Here is a 19113-nt window from a genome sequence, read left to right on the forward strand (position 1 = left end):
AGACTCTGCAACTGTCATAAATAGGAGTCAGTTGACAAGCGTCCGAATTTTGATCACACATGACCATGGGGATGTTGTAACGGTTGTAAGCGCGAAAAAAGGTCATAACTCGCTTTTTTCCAGTGCCGTTGTAACTTTGGCACTGTAGTAAGTCGAGGACTACCTGCAATCTGGCTTTTACCACAAAGGTCCCCTGATCCAGACACACAAATGGGATGAAGCTTGGCAAAAAGCTGCAGGAGATCCCTGTCTGGAGTCTCCGTGAGGAAGAAAGCTGGCTCCCTTCTGTGTTCTGGGGAGGCGCCTGATTGTGAGACGTAACTTATCTCTAATTAGTGAGGCCCTCGGGGAGCCAATAATGAACACCACTGCTGCAGCGAGCATCTCTGACTGCCTGGTTTAGGAGGCAGAGGAGGGGGGACCACAGGGAATTGAGCTACCAGCTTTTAGAGAGGGCAAGTCAAGGAAGAAAAAGATACAGACAAACCCATGCTGGGATGAGAGGTCTTCTGCTCTTCTGATACAATTATCTGAAATCACAGGAGCCTACGTTTCCTCACAGAACAGTCCACAGCCCACAGGAGGAGTTACGTTTCCTCAGAACAGCTTGGGAGAGGGGGGGAGGGAACCCTTCCGTTTTACAAATGGCAGACTGAGTCTTGGGGTCTGATCAGATTCTGCTGCTGGCAGAAGGCCGCTGTGGCCCCTGGTCTTGTGTGCCTTTGTCTAGCCCTCCAGCCCTTGGGCCGTGGCGGAGCCCTGCTCCATGTGCCGTGTCTCATTTGGCTTCCGTGTTTTCTGCATGTCTCCTGAACGTGAGATAGCACGCTTCATCAGTCCTTGGTACATATTTAATGTGCCATTTCAGTGCTCATAAGGGGCATCAAACATTCGCTCTGATTGGCAAGGGAGAAGAGGGGAGTAATCTGATCTTTTTAGTCTGCCCTTTGGAACGTCCTCCTGGAGGGCTTCTGTTTTCCTTTCCTTTTGAAGGCTGTTGCTGATGAACGATGCTCCCCACTCTACATTCCTTCATTCTTAACAAGCTTCTTCCCCTGGAAATGTTTTCCCTGCCACTTAAATGTCTTTCTGCCACCGTTCCTGATTCAGCTGCTCATCGGTCCGGCACCTTCTTTATCTCTGGAATTACCGCAGTCCCATTTATCTACCAGAGGGGCTCAGATGAAAGTTTGCAACCGGCCGTTAATATTTGGCTTAATGAGCTGACGAGGCAGATCTTCTGCCATTGCAGAATGAGGAATAATCATTAAAGTTGTCTGTAGGCCAAGGTTTGGCATTGCTGTTCTTCCAAAAATATTGGAAGAGTCAATTCCCCGACATCTTACGTCTTTTTCCAGCTTATTCAGGTGGTTAGAGCAGACTGATCTGTCTTGAGAAAGCGTATCCTTCAGAAGCAGTGCAGGATGGGTGGTAGATGCATATTAACATATATTTATATTGCGTAACTGATCAGCCCAATGCAAAATGCTGATGCGCTAATAATGCCCTTCTTTTGCTTCTGTCTTCTACAACAGTGGTCCCCAACCCCCGGTCCGCGGACCGGTGCCGGGCCGTGGAGTACCTGGCACCGGGCCGCGCAGCGGCCGGGGGACATAAACGCTGCAGCGCAAAGGCTCCTGGGCTGTGCGCAATGGGCCGTGCGCAAAAGCTCCTGGGCCGTGCCCCCACCCCTGCGCGCGCTCAGCGGGCCGCGGCGATAAAAAGGTTGGGGACCACTGTTCTACAATACCCAAAATGTTTCCCACAGTGCCCTCTGCTGGGAGTGGAGAGTTTATGCTTTCCCCCCTCATTCGATCTGGGTTATGTCTGACTGTCTATCCATCTTTCTCAACCCGGCACCTTCAAGCTGTGTTGGTCTGCAATTTTCCTAATTTTTTATGGGCAAGGTATAATGGGATTTGAAATCAGACACATCTGGAGAAAACAGGTTGGGGTTTGCACCAGCCTTTCCTTGGAGGGAGAGAGGCCTGTTTGCTTTGAAGGCAGGCAGAAGGATATAAAAGTAGCATGGTTTACATCTATATTGTTGACTGAAGTTCAGTCCTGCTATTCTGAGGTTTCCCTTTAAAGTGAAAAGTGTCAGTAGAAACCAACAAGTAGCATTCGAGATTATAGTAAAAACAGTTTAAGCATAAATTCACTCCTCCCTCCCAAGCGGCAAGAAGAGGCTTCAAACAGGATGCCCATTAAACACTCAATGCTTAAAAAGTAACAATGGAGGTGGGCTTGGACCAGTGATGAAATCCAATTTTTTTTTACTACCGGTTCTGTGGGTGTGGCTTGGTGGGCGTGGTGTGGCTTGATGGGCGTGGCAGGGGAAGGCTACTGCAAAATCTCCATTCCCTCCCCACTCCTGGGGGAAGGATATTACAAAATCTCCATTCCCACCCCACTCCAGGGGAAGAATACTGAAAAATCCCCATTCCCTCCCCACTCCTGGGGGAAGGATAATGCAAAATCTCCATTCCCACCCCACTCTGGGGCAGGCCAGAGGTGGTATTTGCCAGTTCTCCAAACTACTCAAAATTTCCACTACCGGTTCTCCAGAACCTGTCAGAACCTGCTGGATTTCACCCCTGGCTTGGATCTTCCTGTCTCTGAGCTTCCCAACTGCTTGATTAAACAAAATGTTTTTTATGCTCAAAATGGTTTTAAAAAAGTAGAAATGCCAATATTGGTAGCATGTGATTTGTGAGTTAACTAGAAAAAAATTAAATATATTGTAACTTGTTTGGAGTAGGAAGCCGAGTTTTGGTGGTGGTGGGGGGGAGAATGACCTTAAAGCAAATATTGACAAATATTTTGTTATGTAAATGAAGAAGCATTCATTAAGTCCTGGGAAGGGAGAGAATACAGGCAGTCCTTGACTTATAACCAGTGTCTGTTGTTAAATGAGACATTTTTTAAGTCTTCCCCCACTTTACGACCTTTCTTGCCATGGTTGTTAAGTGAATCATTAAGTATGAACCAGTTGCCAAGCATCTGAATTTTGATCACATGATCATGGGATGCTACAAAGGTGGCAACTGTGAAAAAGGGTCATGAGTCATTTTTTTCAGGGTCGTTGTAACTTTGAACGGTCACTAAATGAACTGTTGTAAGTTGAGGACTGCCTGTATTAAGAAGAGAGTCCAGTTGGCACCTCCGTGACTCTCTGGAATGTAAGAGGGAGGGGAGGAAAAGCCCAATTAGACGTGCAAAATTCTGTTGTTATAGCCTATCTTATATAAAGTAGAGTTCTGCTCTTTCTGTGAAGTCTGTTTCTGCCTTGAAAGGTTGATATTTGATATTTGAAGGTAGAGCAGCTGCCCCCTTTGCACTTTGCCCTTACGAATCCCCTGCAGCCCCATGGAGATCCTTTCAACTGGACAGGTAGTCCTTGGGTGGTTTTGTAACCATTCGTAGTCACAATGGCCCTGAAAATAGTGACCCGTGACCATTTTTCACATTTACGACCATAGCAGCATCCCCATGGTCATGTGATCAAAATTTGGATGCTTGGCAACGGGTTCATATTTTCAACGGTTACAGTTTCACGGGGTCACGTCATCCCCTTTTGCGACCTTCTGACAAGCCAGATTCACTTAGCAACCGTGTTACTAACTTAATAACTGCAGTGATTCGCTTAGCAACTGTAGCAAGAAAGGTTATAAAATGGGACAAAACTCACTTCACAACAGAAACTTTGGGCTCAGTTGTGGTCATAAGTCGACCATCTGAATTTCAGAGGCACAATTGCTAAAATAAATAATAGAGTTATCTGTCAATTTAAAGCATGTAACTTAGTGGTGAAATCCAATTTTTTTTTTTACTACCGTTTCTGTGGGTATGGCTTGGTGGGCATGGCAGGGGAAAGATACTGCAAAATCCCCATTCCCACCCCACTCTGGGACTAGCCAGGGGTGGTATTTACTGGTTCTCCGAACTACTCAAAATTTCCGCTACCGGTTCTCCAGAACCTGTCAGAACCTGCTGGATTTCACCCCTCATGTAACTGAAAAATAGTAGTGCAAGAAGCTTCAGGTGGTTAAAAACGAGTAGCAACCACTCCCCTCCCAAATGACTTTAAAATGAACATTTCAGCCTATTTTGCGTCATTGTCCCATCCATTGTTGCTTTTATGCACCTCCTCTCCCCCCCCCATGTTAACTGTTCCTGCCACCAAACGTTTGGTCATCCTTACGATTTGTCAGCAGGTCAAGGTTAAAACAAACCATGTTATGACACCGTGATTTATTCTGACCTTGCTTTGTTGACAAATCATAACATTCTGGTGCACAGGTAATGCTGAATTACAAAGTATGGTTTACAAGTCCCATTGGCTGGATCCACCATTGTGTAACACCAGAGCACATGAAAGCCAGCTGGGTAACTTTGGGCCAGTCATTCTAAGTAAGCCCAACACATCTCACAACATTGTTGTGAGAAAAATAGGAGGAGAAATAAATATTAGATATGTTTGCCACCTTGAGTTATTTGTAAATAATAATAATAATAATAATATGGGCAGGATAATAAACAAATAAATAAAATGCCCACAAAACCAGTTCCCCACCCTTTTCATAATGCCAACTGTTATCAAATCCTTCCTGCTAAACTGGGGCTGTCAAAGGAACAAGATATTATGTTTTCCAGCTTTATAAGCCATACTTAGCATGCTGTGAGCAAGTTGGGGCAAGGTAGAAGATGGAAGAGAACAGAATAATAGAGTTGGAAGGGATCCTGGAGGTCTTCTAGTCCAGCCCCCTGCTCAAGCAGTAGCAAGCCAGACAAGTGGCCATTCCGGACAAGTAACAGTCCAGTTTCTTCTTAAAAGACTCCGGTGATGAATCACCCACAACTTCTGAAAGCAAGCCATTCCACTGGTTAATTTTTCTCACTGTTAGGAAATTTCTCCTCAGTTTTAGGTTGCTTCTGTCCTTGATGAGTTTCCATCCGTTGTTTTGCCTTCAGGTGCTTTGGAAAATAGGTTGACCCCTTCTTCTTTGTGCCAGCCACTCAATTGGAACAGTGCTATCATATCACACCTAATCCTTCTTTTTCACATTTTTGAGTGCAACTTAAAAATTAAAAATTGAGTTCAACTTCTTTTCACATGGACTGACATGTTATCCACCAGTAAGAGATTTATGCCAGCCGCTTGGTATCTACACTCATCTTGGTGAGGAACCTAAGCAGGTCGAGCTGGGGAATCCCCTGAGGAAAGCGATTTAGTAGAGTTGGGTGGGTAATGAAGCTCTAGTGCAGAAGAGGATTTTACTGCAGAAAGGGGATGTATTAAAGTTGGAGCTAGGGGAAAAGGTAGAAGGTAGAAAGGGAGCAGAAGCAGGTGGGGGCCCTTTGCCTTTATGACATGAATCTCATTGTCTATTTGCTGGTTGCCTGAGAAGAGAGGAGCCTGCAACGACTAGAATTAGACACTTTTCCCATGACAAGGTTTTGAGCCATGTGCCAGTTGGACAAACCAGTTCATTTTTAGTAGACTGAATTAACTGTGAACTCTGTGTAGGGTTTGTGTATTGGTATGCTTAAGAAGAGTTCTTTATTGGGTTGAGGAGACGAAAAGTGTTGAGAAGGAAAATGGACAGACCCTGGCTCAGAGTTGGCTTTGTTGTACTAGAGTAGTGTGATATCCAAGACAGAAACACATAAAGCATCCTCTCTCCCTCTCTCTGTTGGAGTTGCTTCACTTCCTGCTTTCCCAATTGAAGGAGAGAAGGAAGCAGCAGGCGTTTGTAAACTAGGCCAGGCCCCGTTACTGCTTTCTAATTCATGAAAGCAGATGGCTGGCTCTTTAGATTTTAGATTTATGCAATATATACCGTACATACAAATCGTGTGGCTCAAATTAGCCACTTGGGCATCTCATGTCAGACTCGCTCTCTCTGGTTGGACTTGATTAAAAGTTCAAGCAGGAAACTCAAGGATCAAGTGATCTGGAACGGTCCAAATATGGAATGGAAAATGCTTGGACAGATGGAATTCATGAAAATCCAACATGAGATCTCCCTTCCACTTCTGATTTTTTTTTTTTTTTTATCTTTCTGTGGGTGGCCCTTCCCCAAATCCTGCAAACTGGAACAGACTAGAACTGTGCAAAAAAAAAAAAAAAAAAAAAAGGAGATTGTATCTTCATTCCCGCCAGCTAAGCAGCAGGTTGATGACTTCTTGACGAAGCACTAATTAAGGCAAGCAGCTTTGCGCTTCATCTCGGCACAGTGTAATTAATGCTGTGGCTTTGATTGGGTTCATACTCTTAACTTCGTCTGCTGATGGCATGTCAAAGATGCTACGGACAAAACAGCTGGGAGTGCTGCTGAAAAGCACTGCTAGAGCATGCTGCGTAAGAGAGAGCACGGAAGAAAGCAGTCCTTGGGACTTGGATGGGTCAGGATAGGTGCTACGTGGCCTTTCTGTTCCTTTCGAGAGTCTTTATATCTTTTTGATCTGAGGACATGAGCACATTTGGCTTTAGTCTAGTAGTCAAGCTAAATTCTACGTCCCGGGCAGTTTTAGTTGAATCAAATTTCTTCAAGTCCTCAGAGTCATGAACGGTATTCGCTTTGTGGAATGGATTTCTTCACGTGGCTTGCCAATTCCATTTCTTTCTGGGAAATTCGAATGCAGCTTTTCCACTACTCTATTTTTCCTTCTTCCAAAGAAACACAAATTCTGTAATTTCTCCCTGTCATAACCATAACAACAAAAACACTGATTCCCTTTAAAAGAACACAGCTTGAGCAAATGATGTAATAAGCACATTTGCATCAGTATGAAATAAAGAACATTTCCATAATGCAATGCCTAATTTTTTTTTTTTAGAAACGTTCTAGCTTATCCCATTTCTCTGCTCACCAAGGCAGATTAATAATACCTAGCGGTTCTTGTTGCTGTTTTTCCCTGGAGTAGGATCAAAGGCCCGCTTGAATACAACATCTACATAACCGCTTCCGGACGACACTGCTTCATAATTCACTCAGAGCTGCTTTCTGTTTTCCCCTGTAGGATGCATCAGTGGGCTCGCCGGGAAGCTGAACGAAGAATTAAGCAACGAGCTGAACAAGGGGTACCCATCCTTTCCTCTAATTATTTTGACCCTAGCAAGATTGTGCTGCCTCCTGAAGAAGAAGAATGATCACTTTAATATTTACTTATATGTTGAGAATAAACCTCTAAGATATCTATCCTGGCCATCAGCATTTTGTATTTCTCTCTCTCTCTCTCTCTCTGGGGTTTGAGCAAAAGAGATTTAGCTACTTGGTCTTCTTACTGTATGGAGCAGGCCAGACATGGTTCCCTATGGAGGGGGAGTTATTTTTTTTGCCAGTGTAGTTTGTTGATCGAAAGGTCAGCTGTTCAGTGGTTCGAATCCCTACTGCCACATAATGGGGTGAGCTCCTGTTACTTGTCCCGGTTTCTGCCAACCTAGCAGGTCGAAAGCACGTAAAAAATGCAAGTAGAAAAATAGGGACCACCTTTGGTGGGAAGGTAACAGCGTTCCGTGCGCCTTTGGCATTTAGTCATGCCAGCCACATGACCACGGAGACGTCTTTGGCTTAGAAACGGAGATGAGCACCGCCCCCTAGAGTCAGGAACGACTAGCACAAATGTGCGAGGGGAACCTTTAGCTACTTTTAGTACTAGGTATCAATAGCTTACCTGCAGTGCTGGGGCAGGAACTGCATGCATGAGGCCTTCCATGGTGAGAAAAGAAATTAAGCCATAAAGCTGGCAGGCGCAGAATATTTCCAACAGATTCCAAACCTGAAAAAGGATGTAAACACCAGAGTTGAGAATTCTAGTTATATTTTCTTTGTGGAGGGAGGGGATAATGGAGGGATCCTTGCCAGGTTTCTCCTTAAAGCTATTGAGAATCTAGTCGAATTTGGCTGCACCATCCCATCCCTGGCATAATTGTACCCTGAGCAGATGGCTCTGCCTGGTGCCTTGCAGTGGAAGGCTATATATATATATCTATATATCACTGCCCATTTTTGCCGTAGCTCAACTCACTCCAGCCTACAGTGCTTACCTCTTCATAGCCGATCCAACATGAATATATTACTGGCAACAAGCCTGGAATCCAGTTCTCCAAGGTTCTGGCATTGTACCTTTTCCCTCATGTTGGAATTTGATAAATACTGCTTATTGGCCACACAAGGATGAAGGCATTGTGCGCAGTTATTGGTACTGCCATCAGTTTAATCCTTCTGGCAGGGCTATTAGGCCTTTAAGGAGCATGTTAAGCAGAAATCCAACAGCCGTGCTGTTTTATCACTTGCATTCTGTTGTTTCTGTTGGATTTTTATGTCAGCTGCACATGTTTTTGGAGAAACAAGAGCCTGGTTATGGAAGGAGAGGTGCAGTGAAAAGGACAGCTCCTTTTGAGGCACAGAAGAGTAAGAGATTTAGTCATTTCCCTTGAAAATGTTTGTGTTGTATTTATGTTTTAAAAATCAAGGGTGCTGTCATTCCCACCTTATATTGCTCTTCCATCACTTCTATTTTTAAGGTTAACTTTGAATAAGGAACCCTGTGTCCATTTTGGAACATGCTGTTGATGCTGATGATACTTACAACACAACTGCAAACTCCATTAACACACACACACACACACACACACACACACACATACCAGTGGTGGGTTCCTCCCGGTTCGGTCCGGTTCGACCGAGCCGGTAGCGGTGATGATATGACATCACTGAACCGGTTCTCCCCCCCCCGCCCTCCCACCCCCCCCCACGTTATTCTTACCTTTTATTTGGCCCCACCCCCAATCTATTGCTGCCTCCTGAGTCCCAGCTGATGACTAGAGGGAAAAAAACTGTTTAAACTCTTGCCGCGGGGCTTCAAAGGGCCGTCCTACAGTTGATCAGTGTTAAAAGCAAACAAATGAGTCGGGTCGTAAGTGCGAGGACTTGGTAGTAAGTGTGAGGACCTTCCAGAAATGACTGACCAGCTAGCCACGCCCACCTAGTCACATGACCTCCAAGCCACACCCACAAAATAAGCCACGCCAACAGAACCGGTAGTAAAAAAATTTAGAACCCATCCCTGACACACACACACACACACACACACACACACACACACCTACCTCCCTGCTGCCCCCACATACTGGATGCTGGTAATCAAGGCTTCTCAAGGGATTACCCTGAAAAAAATCTGGCCATTCTGTGCACAGCTTCTGTGCGCTGAGAACCAGGCGAAAGATCTTGTATCACACCAGAATTTTTTCAGGGCTGTGGCAGTCAATATAAAGGAGAGCCAGAGTGATTTAGGACCTAAAGGAATGGATGATATGGGGATGCTCAGGTTTTGGTTTATCATCACCCATGGAAGCTCACCGGCAGTTTAGGCCAGTCATTCTCTGCCCCACCTTTGTTGCTGTGAGGGAGGATAAGAGTGTTGCACATACCTCCTCCATTTCCTGACTGAAAGGTAGGATATAATTCCCATAAATAACATGCAAGACACCTTTGAGGTGCAATTCTATTGCCCTTTTTGCCACTGCAGCCTTTTGTGTTTGATTGTGTAGGGAAAAAAAATATCATTTTTGCCAGAATTTATGTTTTGCCGACAAAAAGGGAGACTAGTATAGATCTATTTCAAGCTATTTAGCTCCCCTCAGCTAGCCATACCCTTCTGGGATTCAAAACCGGGCTACTTGCATATTAGACAGATGTATTAACCTCTAAGCCACGGGCTCTCCTTTCTTTGTTGCAGGGGTGAAATGTAAAATTTGTTACTACCGGTTCTGTGGGCGTGACTTGGTGGTGGTGGGTTAATGTGACTGGGTAGGCGTGGCCACCTTTTTTTTTTTTTTTTTTAACTTTTCAAAGCATTTTTTTCTAATGCTTTGAAAAGCCTCTGCCAATCAGGCAACTCAGCTGGGATCGTCAGAGAGGTATTTTAAAAAATACCTCTCTGCCAATCAGGCAACTCAGCTGGGAGTTGCCAGAGACTTTTCAAAACATTTTTTTTACCACCTCTTCGGCCAAGAGGTTGCAGAAAAAAATGCTTTGAAAAGCCTCTGATGATCCCAGCTGAGCCGCGCGATCATCCGAGGCTTTTTTTTTTTAACTTTTAAAAGCATTTTTTCTTCAGAAGAGGTTGTAGAAAAAATGCTTTTAAAAGTAACAAAATAGCCTCTGATGATCATGCAGCTCAGATGGGCATGGTGGGGGGTGGGGGGTGGGGGCGCAGGGATTTTTGCTACCGGTTCTCCGAACCACCACTGCCATCGCTACCGGATCAGGTGATCCGGTCCGAACCGGGAGCATTTCACCCCTGCTATGTTGGCTATACCAGGGGAAAGATTAAATGTTTTTTATCTGGGCAACCTGGCCTACCCAATTATGGAATGGAGTATCTATACTAGTCTCCCTTTAGTTCTTTGTCAGTAAAACATATATTCAATACAAATATCGTTTATCGTGAATGCGACTGCCTGTGAAGGCTCCTGGATTGGGGCTGAAAGGTGAAAGTGGAAGCAATATGCTCCATCCCATAATTGGGTAGACCAGGTTGCCCTGATAAAAAACATTCATTTTTGCCAGAGATATGTAGCTGTATAACTTCTTTTGTCATCCTAGCTGGCCCTTCCTTTAATGCAGGGGTGTCAAACTGGTAGCCCACGGGCTGGATGCGTCACATGCAGGCCACACCCACCCCAGCTCCGTGAAGGGAAAAAATGCCACGATATATCATATGATGGCAATGTGACATGGCGAATTTGACACCCGTGCTTTAATGTAATGGAAGAGAGAGAGAGCCTTTTGCTATGCACTTTCTACCCCAGCTCCCTATCTTTTATTTTATTGAAGGGGTGAAAACAAAACAACAATAACAACAAAAAAAACCAGCAAGGATTTTGTATCATTCACAGGATTGAAATACAGGTAGTCCTTAATTTACAACCCTTTATTTAAAATTATTCAAAATTGTGACAGCACTGGAAAAAAAAATGATTTATATGACCTATCCTTCTACTTACAACTATAGGGCGCTTGGTAATTAGCATGTATTTACAATCGTTGCGTGTCCCAGGGTCATATAATTGTGATTTGTGACCTTTTCCAGGTAACGTCCGACAACCAAAATCAATGGGAAAAGCCAGATTCACATAACGACTGTGCAATTCATTTAACAACGATGGCCAAAAGACTATAAAGTCAGGCACAACCTTCTCAATGACCACTTCAGTAACACAAGTTCCATCCCCAATTGTGATGATAAGTCTACCTATAAGTAGCTGATTTCGAAAAGGAGCACAATTATTTAATGGTTTAGACCAGGGGTCTCCAACCTTGGCAACTTTAAGACTTGAGGACTTCAACTCCCAGAATTCCTCAGCCAGAGGTCCCAAAGCATTTCCTGCTGCACTCCCATAACTTTTATTCCTCCATAACTTTTATTCCTTCCCTCTCACCCTATTGGAGAAAATGAGGATGATAATAGAAGGCCTAATCATATATTATCAGATAACGAGGACTCCAATTCCCATCATTTCCGACCGCTGGCCATGCTAACTGGAGCTGAGGGAAGTTACCATCAACTTCTTTTATTTTTTCTATTCCTGTATTTCTTGTGTATTCTGCTTAAACCTCTTTTTTAGAATGCAGATGAGGCCAGTTTCAGACACTGGGGGCTGCTTCAGAAAAGAGTGTTGGAAATAAGGGGAAACAAAACATATTGGATAATCTTCCGCCAGCTGGTCCTGGTAAGCCTAGCTTCCTGCCAGTTGCTTTTCAAAAAGAAATGAGAAGAAACACCAACTTTTTGCCTCTTACTTATGGGAACGGTAGTTGCAGCCAGTCATCAAGCTTTACAGCTGGTCCTTGACTTAACGACCACAACGGAACCCCCAAAATTATTCTGTTAAGCGAGACATTTGCTCAGGGAGTTTTGCCCCATTTTACGACCTTTCTTGCCACAGTCATTAAGTGAATCGCTGCAGTTCTTAAGTTAGTAACACGGTTGTTAAGTGAATTTGGCTTCTCCAGTGACTTTGCTTGTCAGAAGGTTGCAAAAGGTTATCATATCCAGCAGTGGGTTTCACATTATGTTACTACAGGTTCACCCCGCACATGCACGCTTGCTTGAGCGCAGGCGAGCCCGGTTCCCATGTGCGCCTGCCTTCCGTGCCTGTGCCCAGCTACTGTGCATGCGCTTTGCGCGCGTGCGCACCTTCCACACATGCGCCCAGCCTCAAAAATGTGCCCAAATAGGATGGCATAGAGCCAGGGCGGGTGGGTGGGGGCAAGCCCAACTGTGATTTCCGCTACCGGAAATCGGGCGAACCAATCCAAACTGGTTCAATATCACCTCCCAGGATGCTGTAATTGTCACAAATCTGAGTTGGTTGCCAAGCGTCGGAATTTTGATTGCTTGGCCAAGGAGATGTTACAACTGTGGTAAGTCTGAAAAATGGTCCTAAGTCACGTTTTTCCATTGCCGTTTGCAAAAATGCCATTTTGAATGGTCACTAAGTGAACTGTTGTAAACTACCTGTTAGTTGCACCCACACGTCCTGCTTTGATCCAGATTCAATGACTGGGTTACTTTTGACTTAGCAGGTTGTGTGAGCAGTTCTTGCGTCAATTGTGGGATCTGACTTACTTAAGCCTAGTTTAGTGATACATGTGAACCAGGCACTCGGCTTCTTTCCCCATGCACACGCTCACAGCTTTCCTTGTGTGTTTTCTTCTCCCTAGCAGCCTGAGAGAGGGTTGCTCTGCAGATCATTCCATGCCTAAAACGGTCTCCCTTGAGTTGTGCAACTCAGGTTTAGAGCAGGAAAAAGAAGCTGTTGGTCTGGTGGAGGGAGGAGAGAGAAGCTGCATCTCAAAAAGCAGCTATGACTCACATATATTCCTGTGCGAAACACACACACACACACACACACACACACATGCGCGGGCTTCACAAACACGCAGCTGTGGGAGTGCAGCAGTCAATGCTTTGGGACCTCTGCCTTCTCATTGTCTTTGCCCCATCTCTTCGCTCCTTAAGATGAGCACAAAGGGTTTCCCCCCACTCTCTCCATTCCTGCCTTGGCGTGTGCTTTAATTCTCTTTTTCTCCCCTCTCAGCTGTGGCTGGTACCCGAGCATCCTAACTCTTCACCTTCCTAGCTTTTTCACCAGGTTTTGCTACACTCTCTCTGGGAATAGCAGTTCCTAATTCAGGCACAGCTGTTCCCATTCAGCAAATGGTGCTAATCTCCATTCACAGCCAAGGCAGAGCTGTGATATCATCTTGCCAACATGTTGAAGCTTTGTAGACGGCTGCACTGCTAGGCCTGCCCCAACGGTGGCTGCATTCTTTTCGATGTGTGGCAGACAGACATACGGAGGTTGTGAGTTAAATCTAGGGATGGGGAGGGTGGAAGAAAGAGAGATAAAAACTAACACGGTCTGGGGTTCACAGAAATGATTGTGTTCCCTGTTAACATATGCTTTGGTTGTGCGAGAGGGTTCCCTGAAGAAGTGAGAAGGCTCAAAACACTTGCGGATGGTGTAAATTAAAATGAGAAAATTTAAAGCCCCTCACAACATTAGACCAAGGCTTGGATTTTGAACAAATCATAATCGCTAGTCATGGGAGATTGAATCAATGTGTTCACTGTAGCAGGATGCTCAACATTTTGAGCCAGTGGGCACAAAATTTTAAGAATCTTTTGCAGATGCTATGGTTGCCATGAATAAGGGTGCTTGCCCGTTAGAAAAATGGCTGCTAGAGTGGCATAGTCAGCCTTAGAACAAAAATGCTGGGAAGAGCTTGGAGGACTCAAAAAAGAGGCTCATGGGACATAAATCTCTCCTCTGGGATTCCAAGAAGCCTCCTCTGCATTATCATCTGCCTTTCTTCAAGGTCTCTCCTTCCTATCCATGTTGTCCTTGCAATATTTTGATGGTCTAAAATGACAAGTTGTTGGGTTTATATGACATTGTCCCACAGTTGAATTGACATACTTTGAGAAATCATATATACTGCCTCAATGTCAAAAGGGGGAGAGAATGCAGAAAATAAAGAATAAAAACTAGCACTGATGATGTTACTCAGTTTGGGTAATGAAACATCTCAAGAAAACAACCAAGCTCAAAGAACACCAAGGACTCCTCATTTCAACCTTGAGCTACAAATATTCTCCTTTATTGGGGCCCCTCAATAAAGAATATGATTGCAAAAGAAGTTTCCTTTGTCCTAGCCATCAATCAAGTTGACCAGAAAAATTGCCTGCTGGTAGGTTTCTAATAAAGTTTTTCAATTACAGCTCTGGTAGCTAGATGAAAATGTAGTTATTCTGACCTCTTTTTTTAATGCCTCATTCTTTGAATCAGAACTTTGTGTTATTTTTGTTAATGTTCCAACCAAAATCTGGAATTGACAATTAAATTACTCTAATAATCTTGTTTTATAGGTATCCAAACCCTAAGGAGTTTGAGATATAGCTTAGGGAAGGACCTTGAAGTGTTTTGGCAGTCCTCTACATCTCAGCAAAGGAGATGTTTTGGATCACAATTCCCATCATGTTCCATTCAACATGGCCAATAGAATTTGACTTGATGTTGCAAAGAACTGGTATAATCCTACAAATGGGGCCATGTTTCAACCTACTCTTGGCTAAATTTATATACATCTATGGTTTACTTGGCTTTGTAACATGAATTTCATCCACCACAGTTTGCACCATAAATCAGGATTAATCAGGTGGTAGCATCGGTAGGCCCATGTCTGAACTTGGAACTGAGGCAGAATTGGGCCAGGATGCTACTTGACAGAAGACTGCGGAGTTGGAAAGTTGAAAATCTCTCAGAAAAGATTTGAACCACATGCTGTTGAGGATGCAATACACTTGTGCTTCTACGGTCACACCCTATATGTGCTAATGTGTGGATTTCACGGGATTTATATACGGCGGAGAATCAAAACGGGGATGGGGGGGAATCTGAGAATGTTCAAATTTCAGAAGAAGCAATACCAAATATTCATCAGACGAAGAACATTTAGCAATTTTGCTTTCTGCCGGCAATGAACAGGTCTTCCTTATTGTTCAGGTGAGAGTGAGAATTGTGCAACTTCTCCATTCTTCCTGCCTCTTGGGCTGCAGTCAATTCAAAACCTTTACCGCATGATGTGACTGAATTTACAAAGTGATGGGTCTTATTAACTGGAATGCCCTGTTGATCAGGAAAAAAAGAATCACTTTTGAAGCAGGCGAGCGCACACAAAGAGAAAGAGAGAGAGAGAGCGAGAGGGAGAGGGAGAGAGAGAGAGGTCTTCCTGCCTTCAATTGGAGCTTAAGCTTCAGAAATCATCTCTAGCTTTTCCTAATACAGAGATGAGCGTCAGCCACTAATGGCTGCAAAGCTGTACAGCTTGTATGCACAGACGAGAGGGAGCTGCTTGAAGTTTAAGGTGTGAGTCTATTTCCACCTGTCTGCAATGAGTGAAGACAGGTGCCTCTCAGCCACTTATTCTCATTTTGTTTAGAAACAAATAGAATGACATAGAAATAGAAGGAAAACATAAACTAAGCCTTTTGGGGGGGGGGGCTTTAAGACAAAAGTGACCTGATCCTTTTTGGGGTTTATGGCTAATGGTGTCTGACTCCCAAACATACCCCAACCCCCCCTCCCCCACTCCAAGGATCTCTGCTCTCATTAGCACTCAGCTCAGCTACATATCTCTGAACTCCCCATCCGTGTCGCCCCTCCCCACTCTGCACAGAGCGTGCTCCTTCTCTTTCTGAAGAAACTGGTTGGATGCGCAGAAGAACACCACGAGGTGCGCAGCTCTCTCCCTATTTATGCATAGGGTGAGACAGGAGCACCTGACACAATCGCGATATAACAGACTTAAGGAGTGGTATATTCAGCTCCCTTATGTGCCCAGAATTACATCTCCAAACAAACATTCAGCTTTTGAAAAATGCCGTTCTTGTTTACACAATGCCACGTGGGAGTAAACGCTTGGATGCACACGGCTAGGATGCGTACGATTGCTTATGCGCAGTTAGGTGATGGCAGCCGACCCTGTGGAAGCCAGATAGTGAATGTTTTAGAAACCCGTTTTTCTCCTGTTTCCTTTTTTCCCCTCTGATTCCCCTTTTTTTCCACATCTGGGCATCTCAAGTTTCAACCCAGGATCTGGTCCAGTCATTCCTGCCTCTCATTCCCCCACCAACAATCTTTGATCCAATCATTTTTATATCGTGCCATTCTATTCCTGGCTGTATCTGACTCCCCCCACCCCCACTCCCTGGTTCCTGTGAAGAGGAGCTGGCTGAAGACCGTGAATTTCTGCTCTTTTTAGCTGGGTTTAGCTGCTTGAAGGGTCAACCCTCCTCCCCTCGTTGAGCAGGTCTGTAAATCATCCTAAAACACGTCCCGCTCCACATGTACATCCAGGAAAAGTGAATCCAATCCAAGGAGCCTACCGTGCCATCCTACAAACAAACGCATCCATGCGTTTTGCCTGCGCGCCCCCACGCCAAGCCAGAGCGGCCGCTTCTAATCTGTAGAAAAGCTGCTTTTGTTTCTCGTGTACTGGGATTAAACCCTGGACGGACCACAAATCTTGGCATGGGCCCTGAAAAGGAGACGTCGAAAGAAGGCTGAAGCCCAGAGAAGAGTCCCTTGGAACTTGCCCGTAGTTGTGACCATCATGCTCCTCTTCTGAAGTTAAAAGGCAGAGCCTCCCCAAACCCGCCGGGGCAACAGGCCGCCGTGTGTGCGGGTGTTACGCGCGCGTGTACCCACGCCCCGTTTTCTCAGGGTGGGCTGCCCCCCCACCCCAACTTCTCAAACCCTCCTCTTCTCCCCCCCACGAGACCCCTTGTGCCCGGCAAGGAGCAAAGTGGCACCTGCTTGCAAGCCCATGCTGCTCGGCGGGGAGTCTCTTCCCACACACGCAACTCCACACCAGCCAACGGCGGAGAGAAGGCGAGCGAAAGGCGCGCCGCGCAGGTGAGGCTCCGGGGCAGCGCGTCTCTGGGCAGCCGGGAGTGGGAAGGCCAGCCCTTGTCTCGGGGGAAAAAAAAAACATTGGCCGCCTTGGCCAGGATCTGCCCTGTCTACACGCCTCTTCCAGCCCCCAGTCTCCAGCCCCAGCTCTCCTTCTCCGCGTGGCTCCGGCTCTCTCCTCGCTCCGTCCCCCCTCCCAGCTGCCGCTCCCTCCCGCCCGCTCCTGCCTTCCGCTACTTGGGCTCTTTGCCAGCTCAGGCAGCGCTCAGACTCTGCCAGGAAGCGCAGAGGCGGGCAACTCCGTGCCATGGCTGAGCCATCCCGAACGGCCGATCCTCTGCCCCGCGGCAAGCAGTAACGTAGCCAGCCAAGCCAGCCCCAGGTGGGGGAGGGACGCCCAGCTCCACCCCAGGTAGGACGGGGAAACCAAAGCGGGGGAGGCGGCTGGATCTTTGGGCCGAGGCTGGGGAGTGGGATTCACAATTGGCTGGGCAGGCAGAAGATGGGGGGGGGATAAGGCGGGGGGAGGGGTACCAGAGCATCCAATGGAAGAAAGAAGTGGGGTGGGTGCTCATCTTGAAGAGAGAGGAGGGCATGTGTTGCTTGATGGACAACGGCGTGAGTGTAATTATTTTCTTGACACTGGATGGTCAGAAAGTTTAGAAGCATCTTTAGGACAAGGGGACAGAATTGGACCCATGTTTGGGGAAAGCTGGGATGATCAAAAGCAGCTGTGAGTATATATTCCTGTGTGTGTATGTATAAGAGAGCATGAAATAAAAGAGGCCGGGAGCACTATTCCACAGAAAGGAAATTTACTTTGCACGCACACACAGGCAGTGATACTTCCGTTTGGGCATTAGATGCACTCAGAAGCTAAAGGGTTTTGAAGAAGCTTGTATCTGGATAGCCGTCTCATTTACCAAAGCAGGGACAACTATAAACTGACTATTCTGCACATATTCACAGGATTGGTGTTAGGTGGACCATATGCATATGTTGAAGCATACCCATAAGATCATGAATGTGAAAGGCATCCATTTATTCATGGATGTCTGCAACAGTGCATTCGTATATGTGCTCATTCGTGCGTAATAGGCTTCTGTTAGATTGCCCTGCGATTAGTTGGTGTCTTTGGACCTTGACGTGTGTGCTTTGTGCTTCGTGCCTTCACAGCTATAGGGGTAACTTCCTTGAGATTCTGCCTGCACAGACAAATCACTTACTTTGTGATTTGTCTGCCAATTGCCAAATGACCGTCTCTGGAATAGATTGTCTCTACAGGGAGTCCCTGCAGAACACACTGTCACAAAAGTGAATTGTGGCTTCAGCCACAGGGTTGGGGCCTTTTGGGGATATGGGCAATGTCGAAGAGTAGCTAATCCTCCTGACTGTGGAAAATATACTTTTGGGAGACCCCTAATTGATCTCTTTAACACTCCTTGTCTATTCCTCTTATCACCAATCCCCTTTCTCCACCATTCTCTGCAGCCCATGACTTTCTTTTGAGTTGCATTTTCCACCTTCTCCTCCCCATTGTATTCTTTTACAATTTGGGCAAAAGATTTGATTGACTCTCGAGAACTTATGGAGAGTCTTTGATACTCAGTTGATACTCAGCTGATTTGTGTTGTGCCTAAATAACATCCGATTGATTCATTCACAGAGCATTTTATGCATATGTGTTATGTCACACAATCTACAAACTGGAGCTGGCAGAATATGAGGTTTGAGGATGCCAGAGGCTAAAAGGGCTCATTTCCCTAGCCTTCTATTGTCTCAAAAATTCCCCACTGAAATCTCTGTCTCTCGGGATTAAAGAGAAAACTTTCCTTGTAATCCCAGTGATGAAGTATGCTGAAAAGTTATCGAAATATTATAAGACAAATGCCTTGTTGACAATGTGTCAGCAATGACGTTCAAACTCTGGGCATTTATGCAAGTATCTGAGCGAAAAAGTCTGTCCTGTTTATATGTGCTGCATAATTAGAAGTTATAAATTCATGGACTAAAATAACACAGCTTCAGAAAGAGGCTGAAGTAAAATGGTACTCTGGAATAGATAAAATTGCCCTGCTTTCTTCCTCAATCAAATGCATATACTATTTCCCATGAGAGCAAAA

At 45.4% G+C, this 19113-nt stretch overlaps 1 protein-coding gene across 1 annotated transcript in view; it reads left to right on the top strand.

Moving 5' to 3' along the window:
- The window catches only part of NDUFB11 (NADH:ubiquinone oxidoreductase subunit B11), a 62344-nt gene extending 55139 nt beyond the window's left edge, over positions 1-7205 (top strand). The window contains exon 3 of the mRNA XM_070938039.1: positions 7027-7205. Coding sequence (XP_070794140.1) covers positions 7027-7156 — 130 coding nt within the window. The 3' untranslated portion in view covers positions 7157-7205. The remainder of the gene's footprint in view (positions 1-7026) is intronic.
- The last annotated feature ends 11908 nt before the right edge of the window (positions 7206-19113 follow it).

This window comes from Pituophis catenifer, unplaced genomic scaffold (genome assembly GCF_029215685.1).
Source record: "Pituophis catenifer annectens isolate HBS135680 unplaced genomic scaffold, rPitCat1.0.hap2 SCAF_2, whole genome shotgun sequence".
In the NCBI taxonomy this organism is placed as follows: domain Eukaryota; kingdom Metazoa; phylum Chordata; class Lepidosauria; order Squamata; family Colubridae; genus Pituophis; species Pituophis catenifer.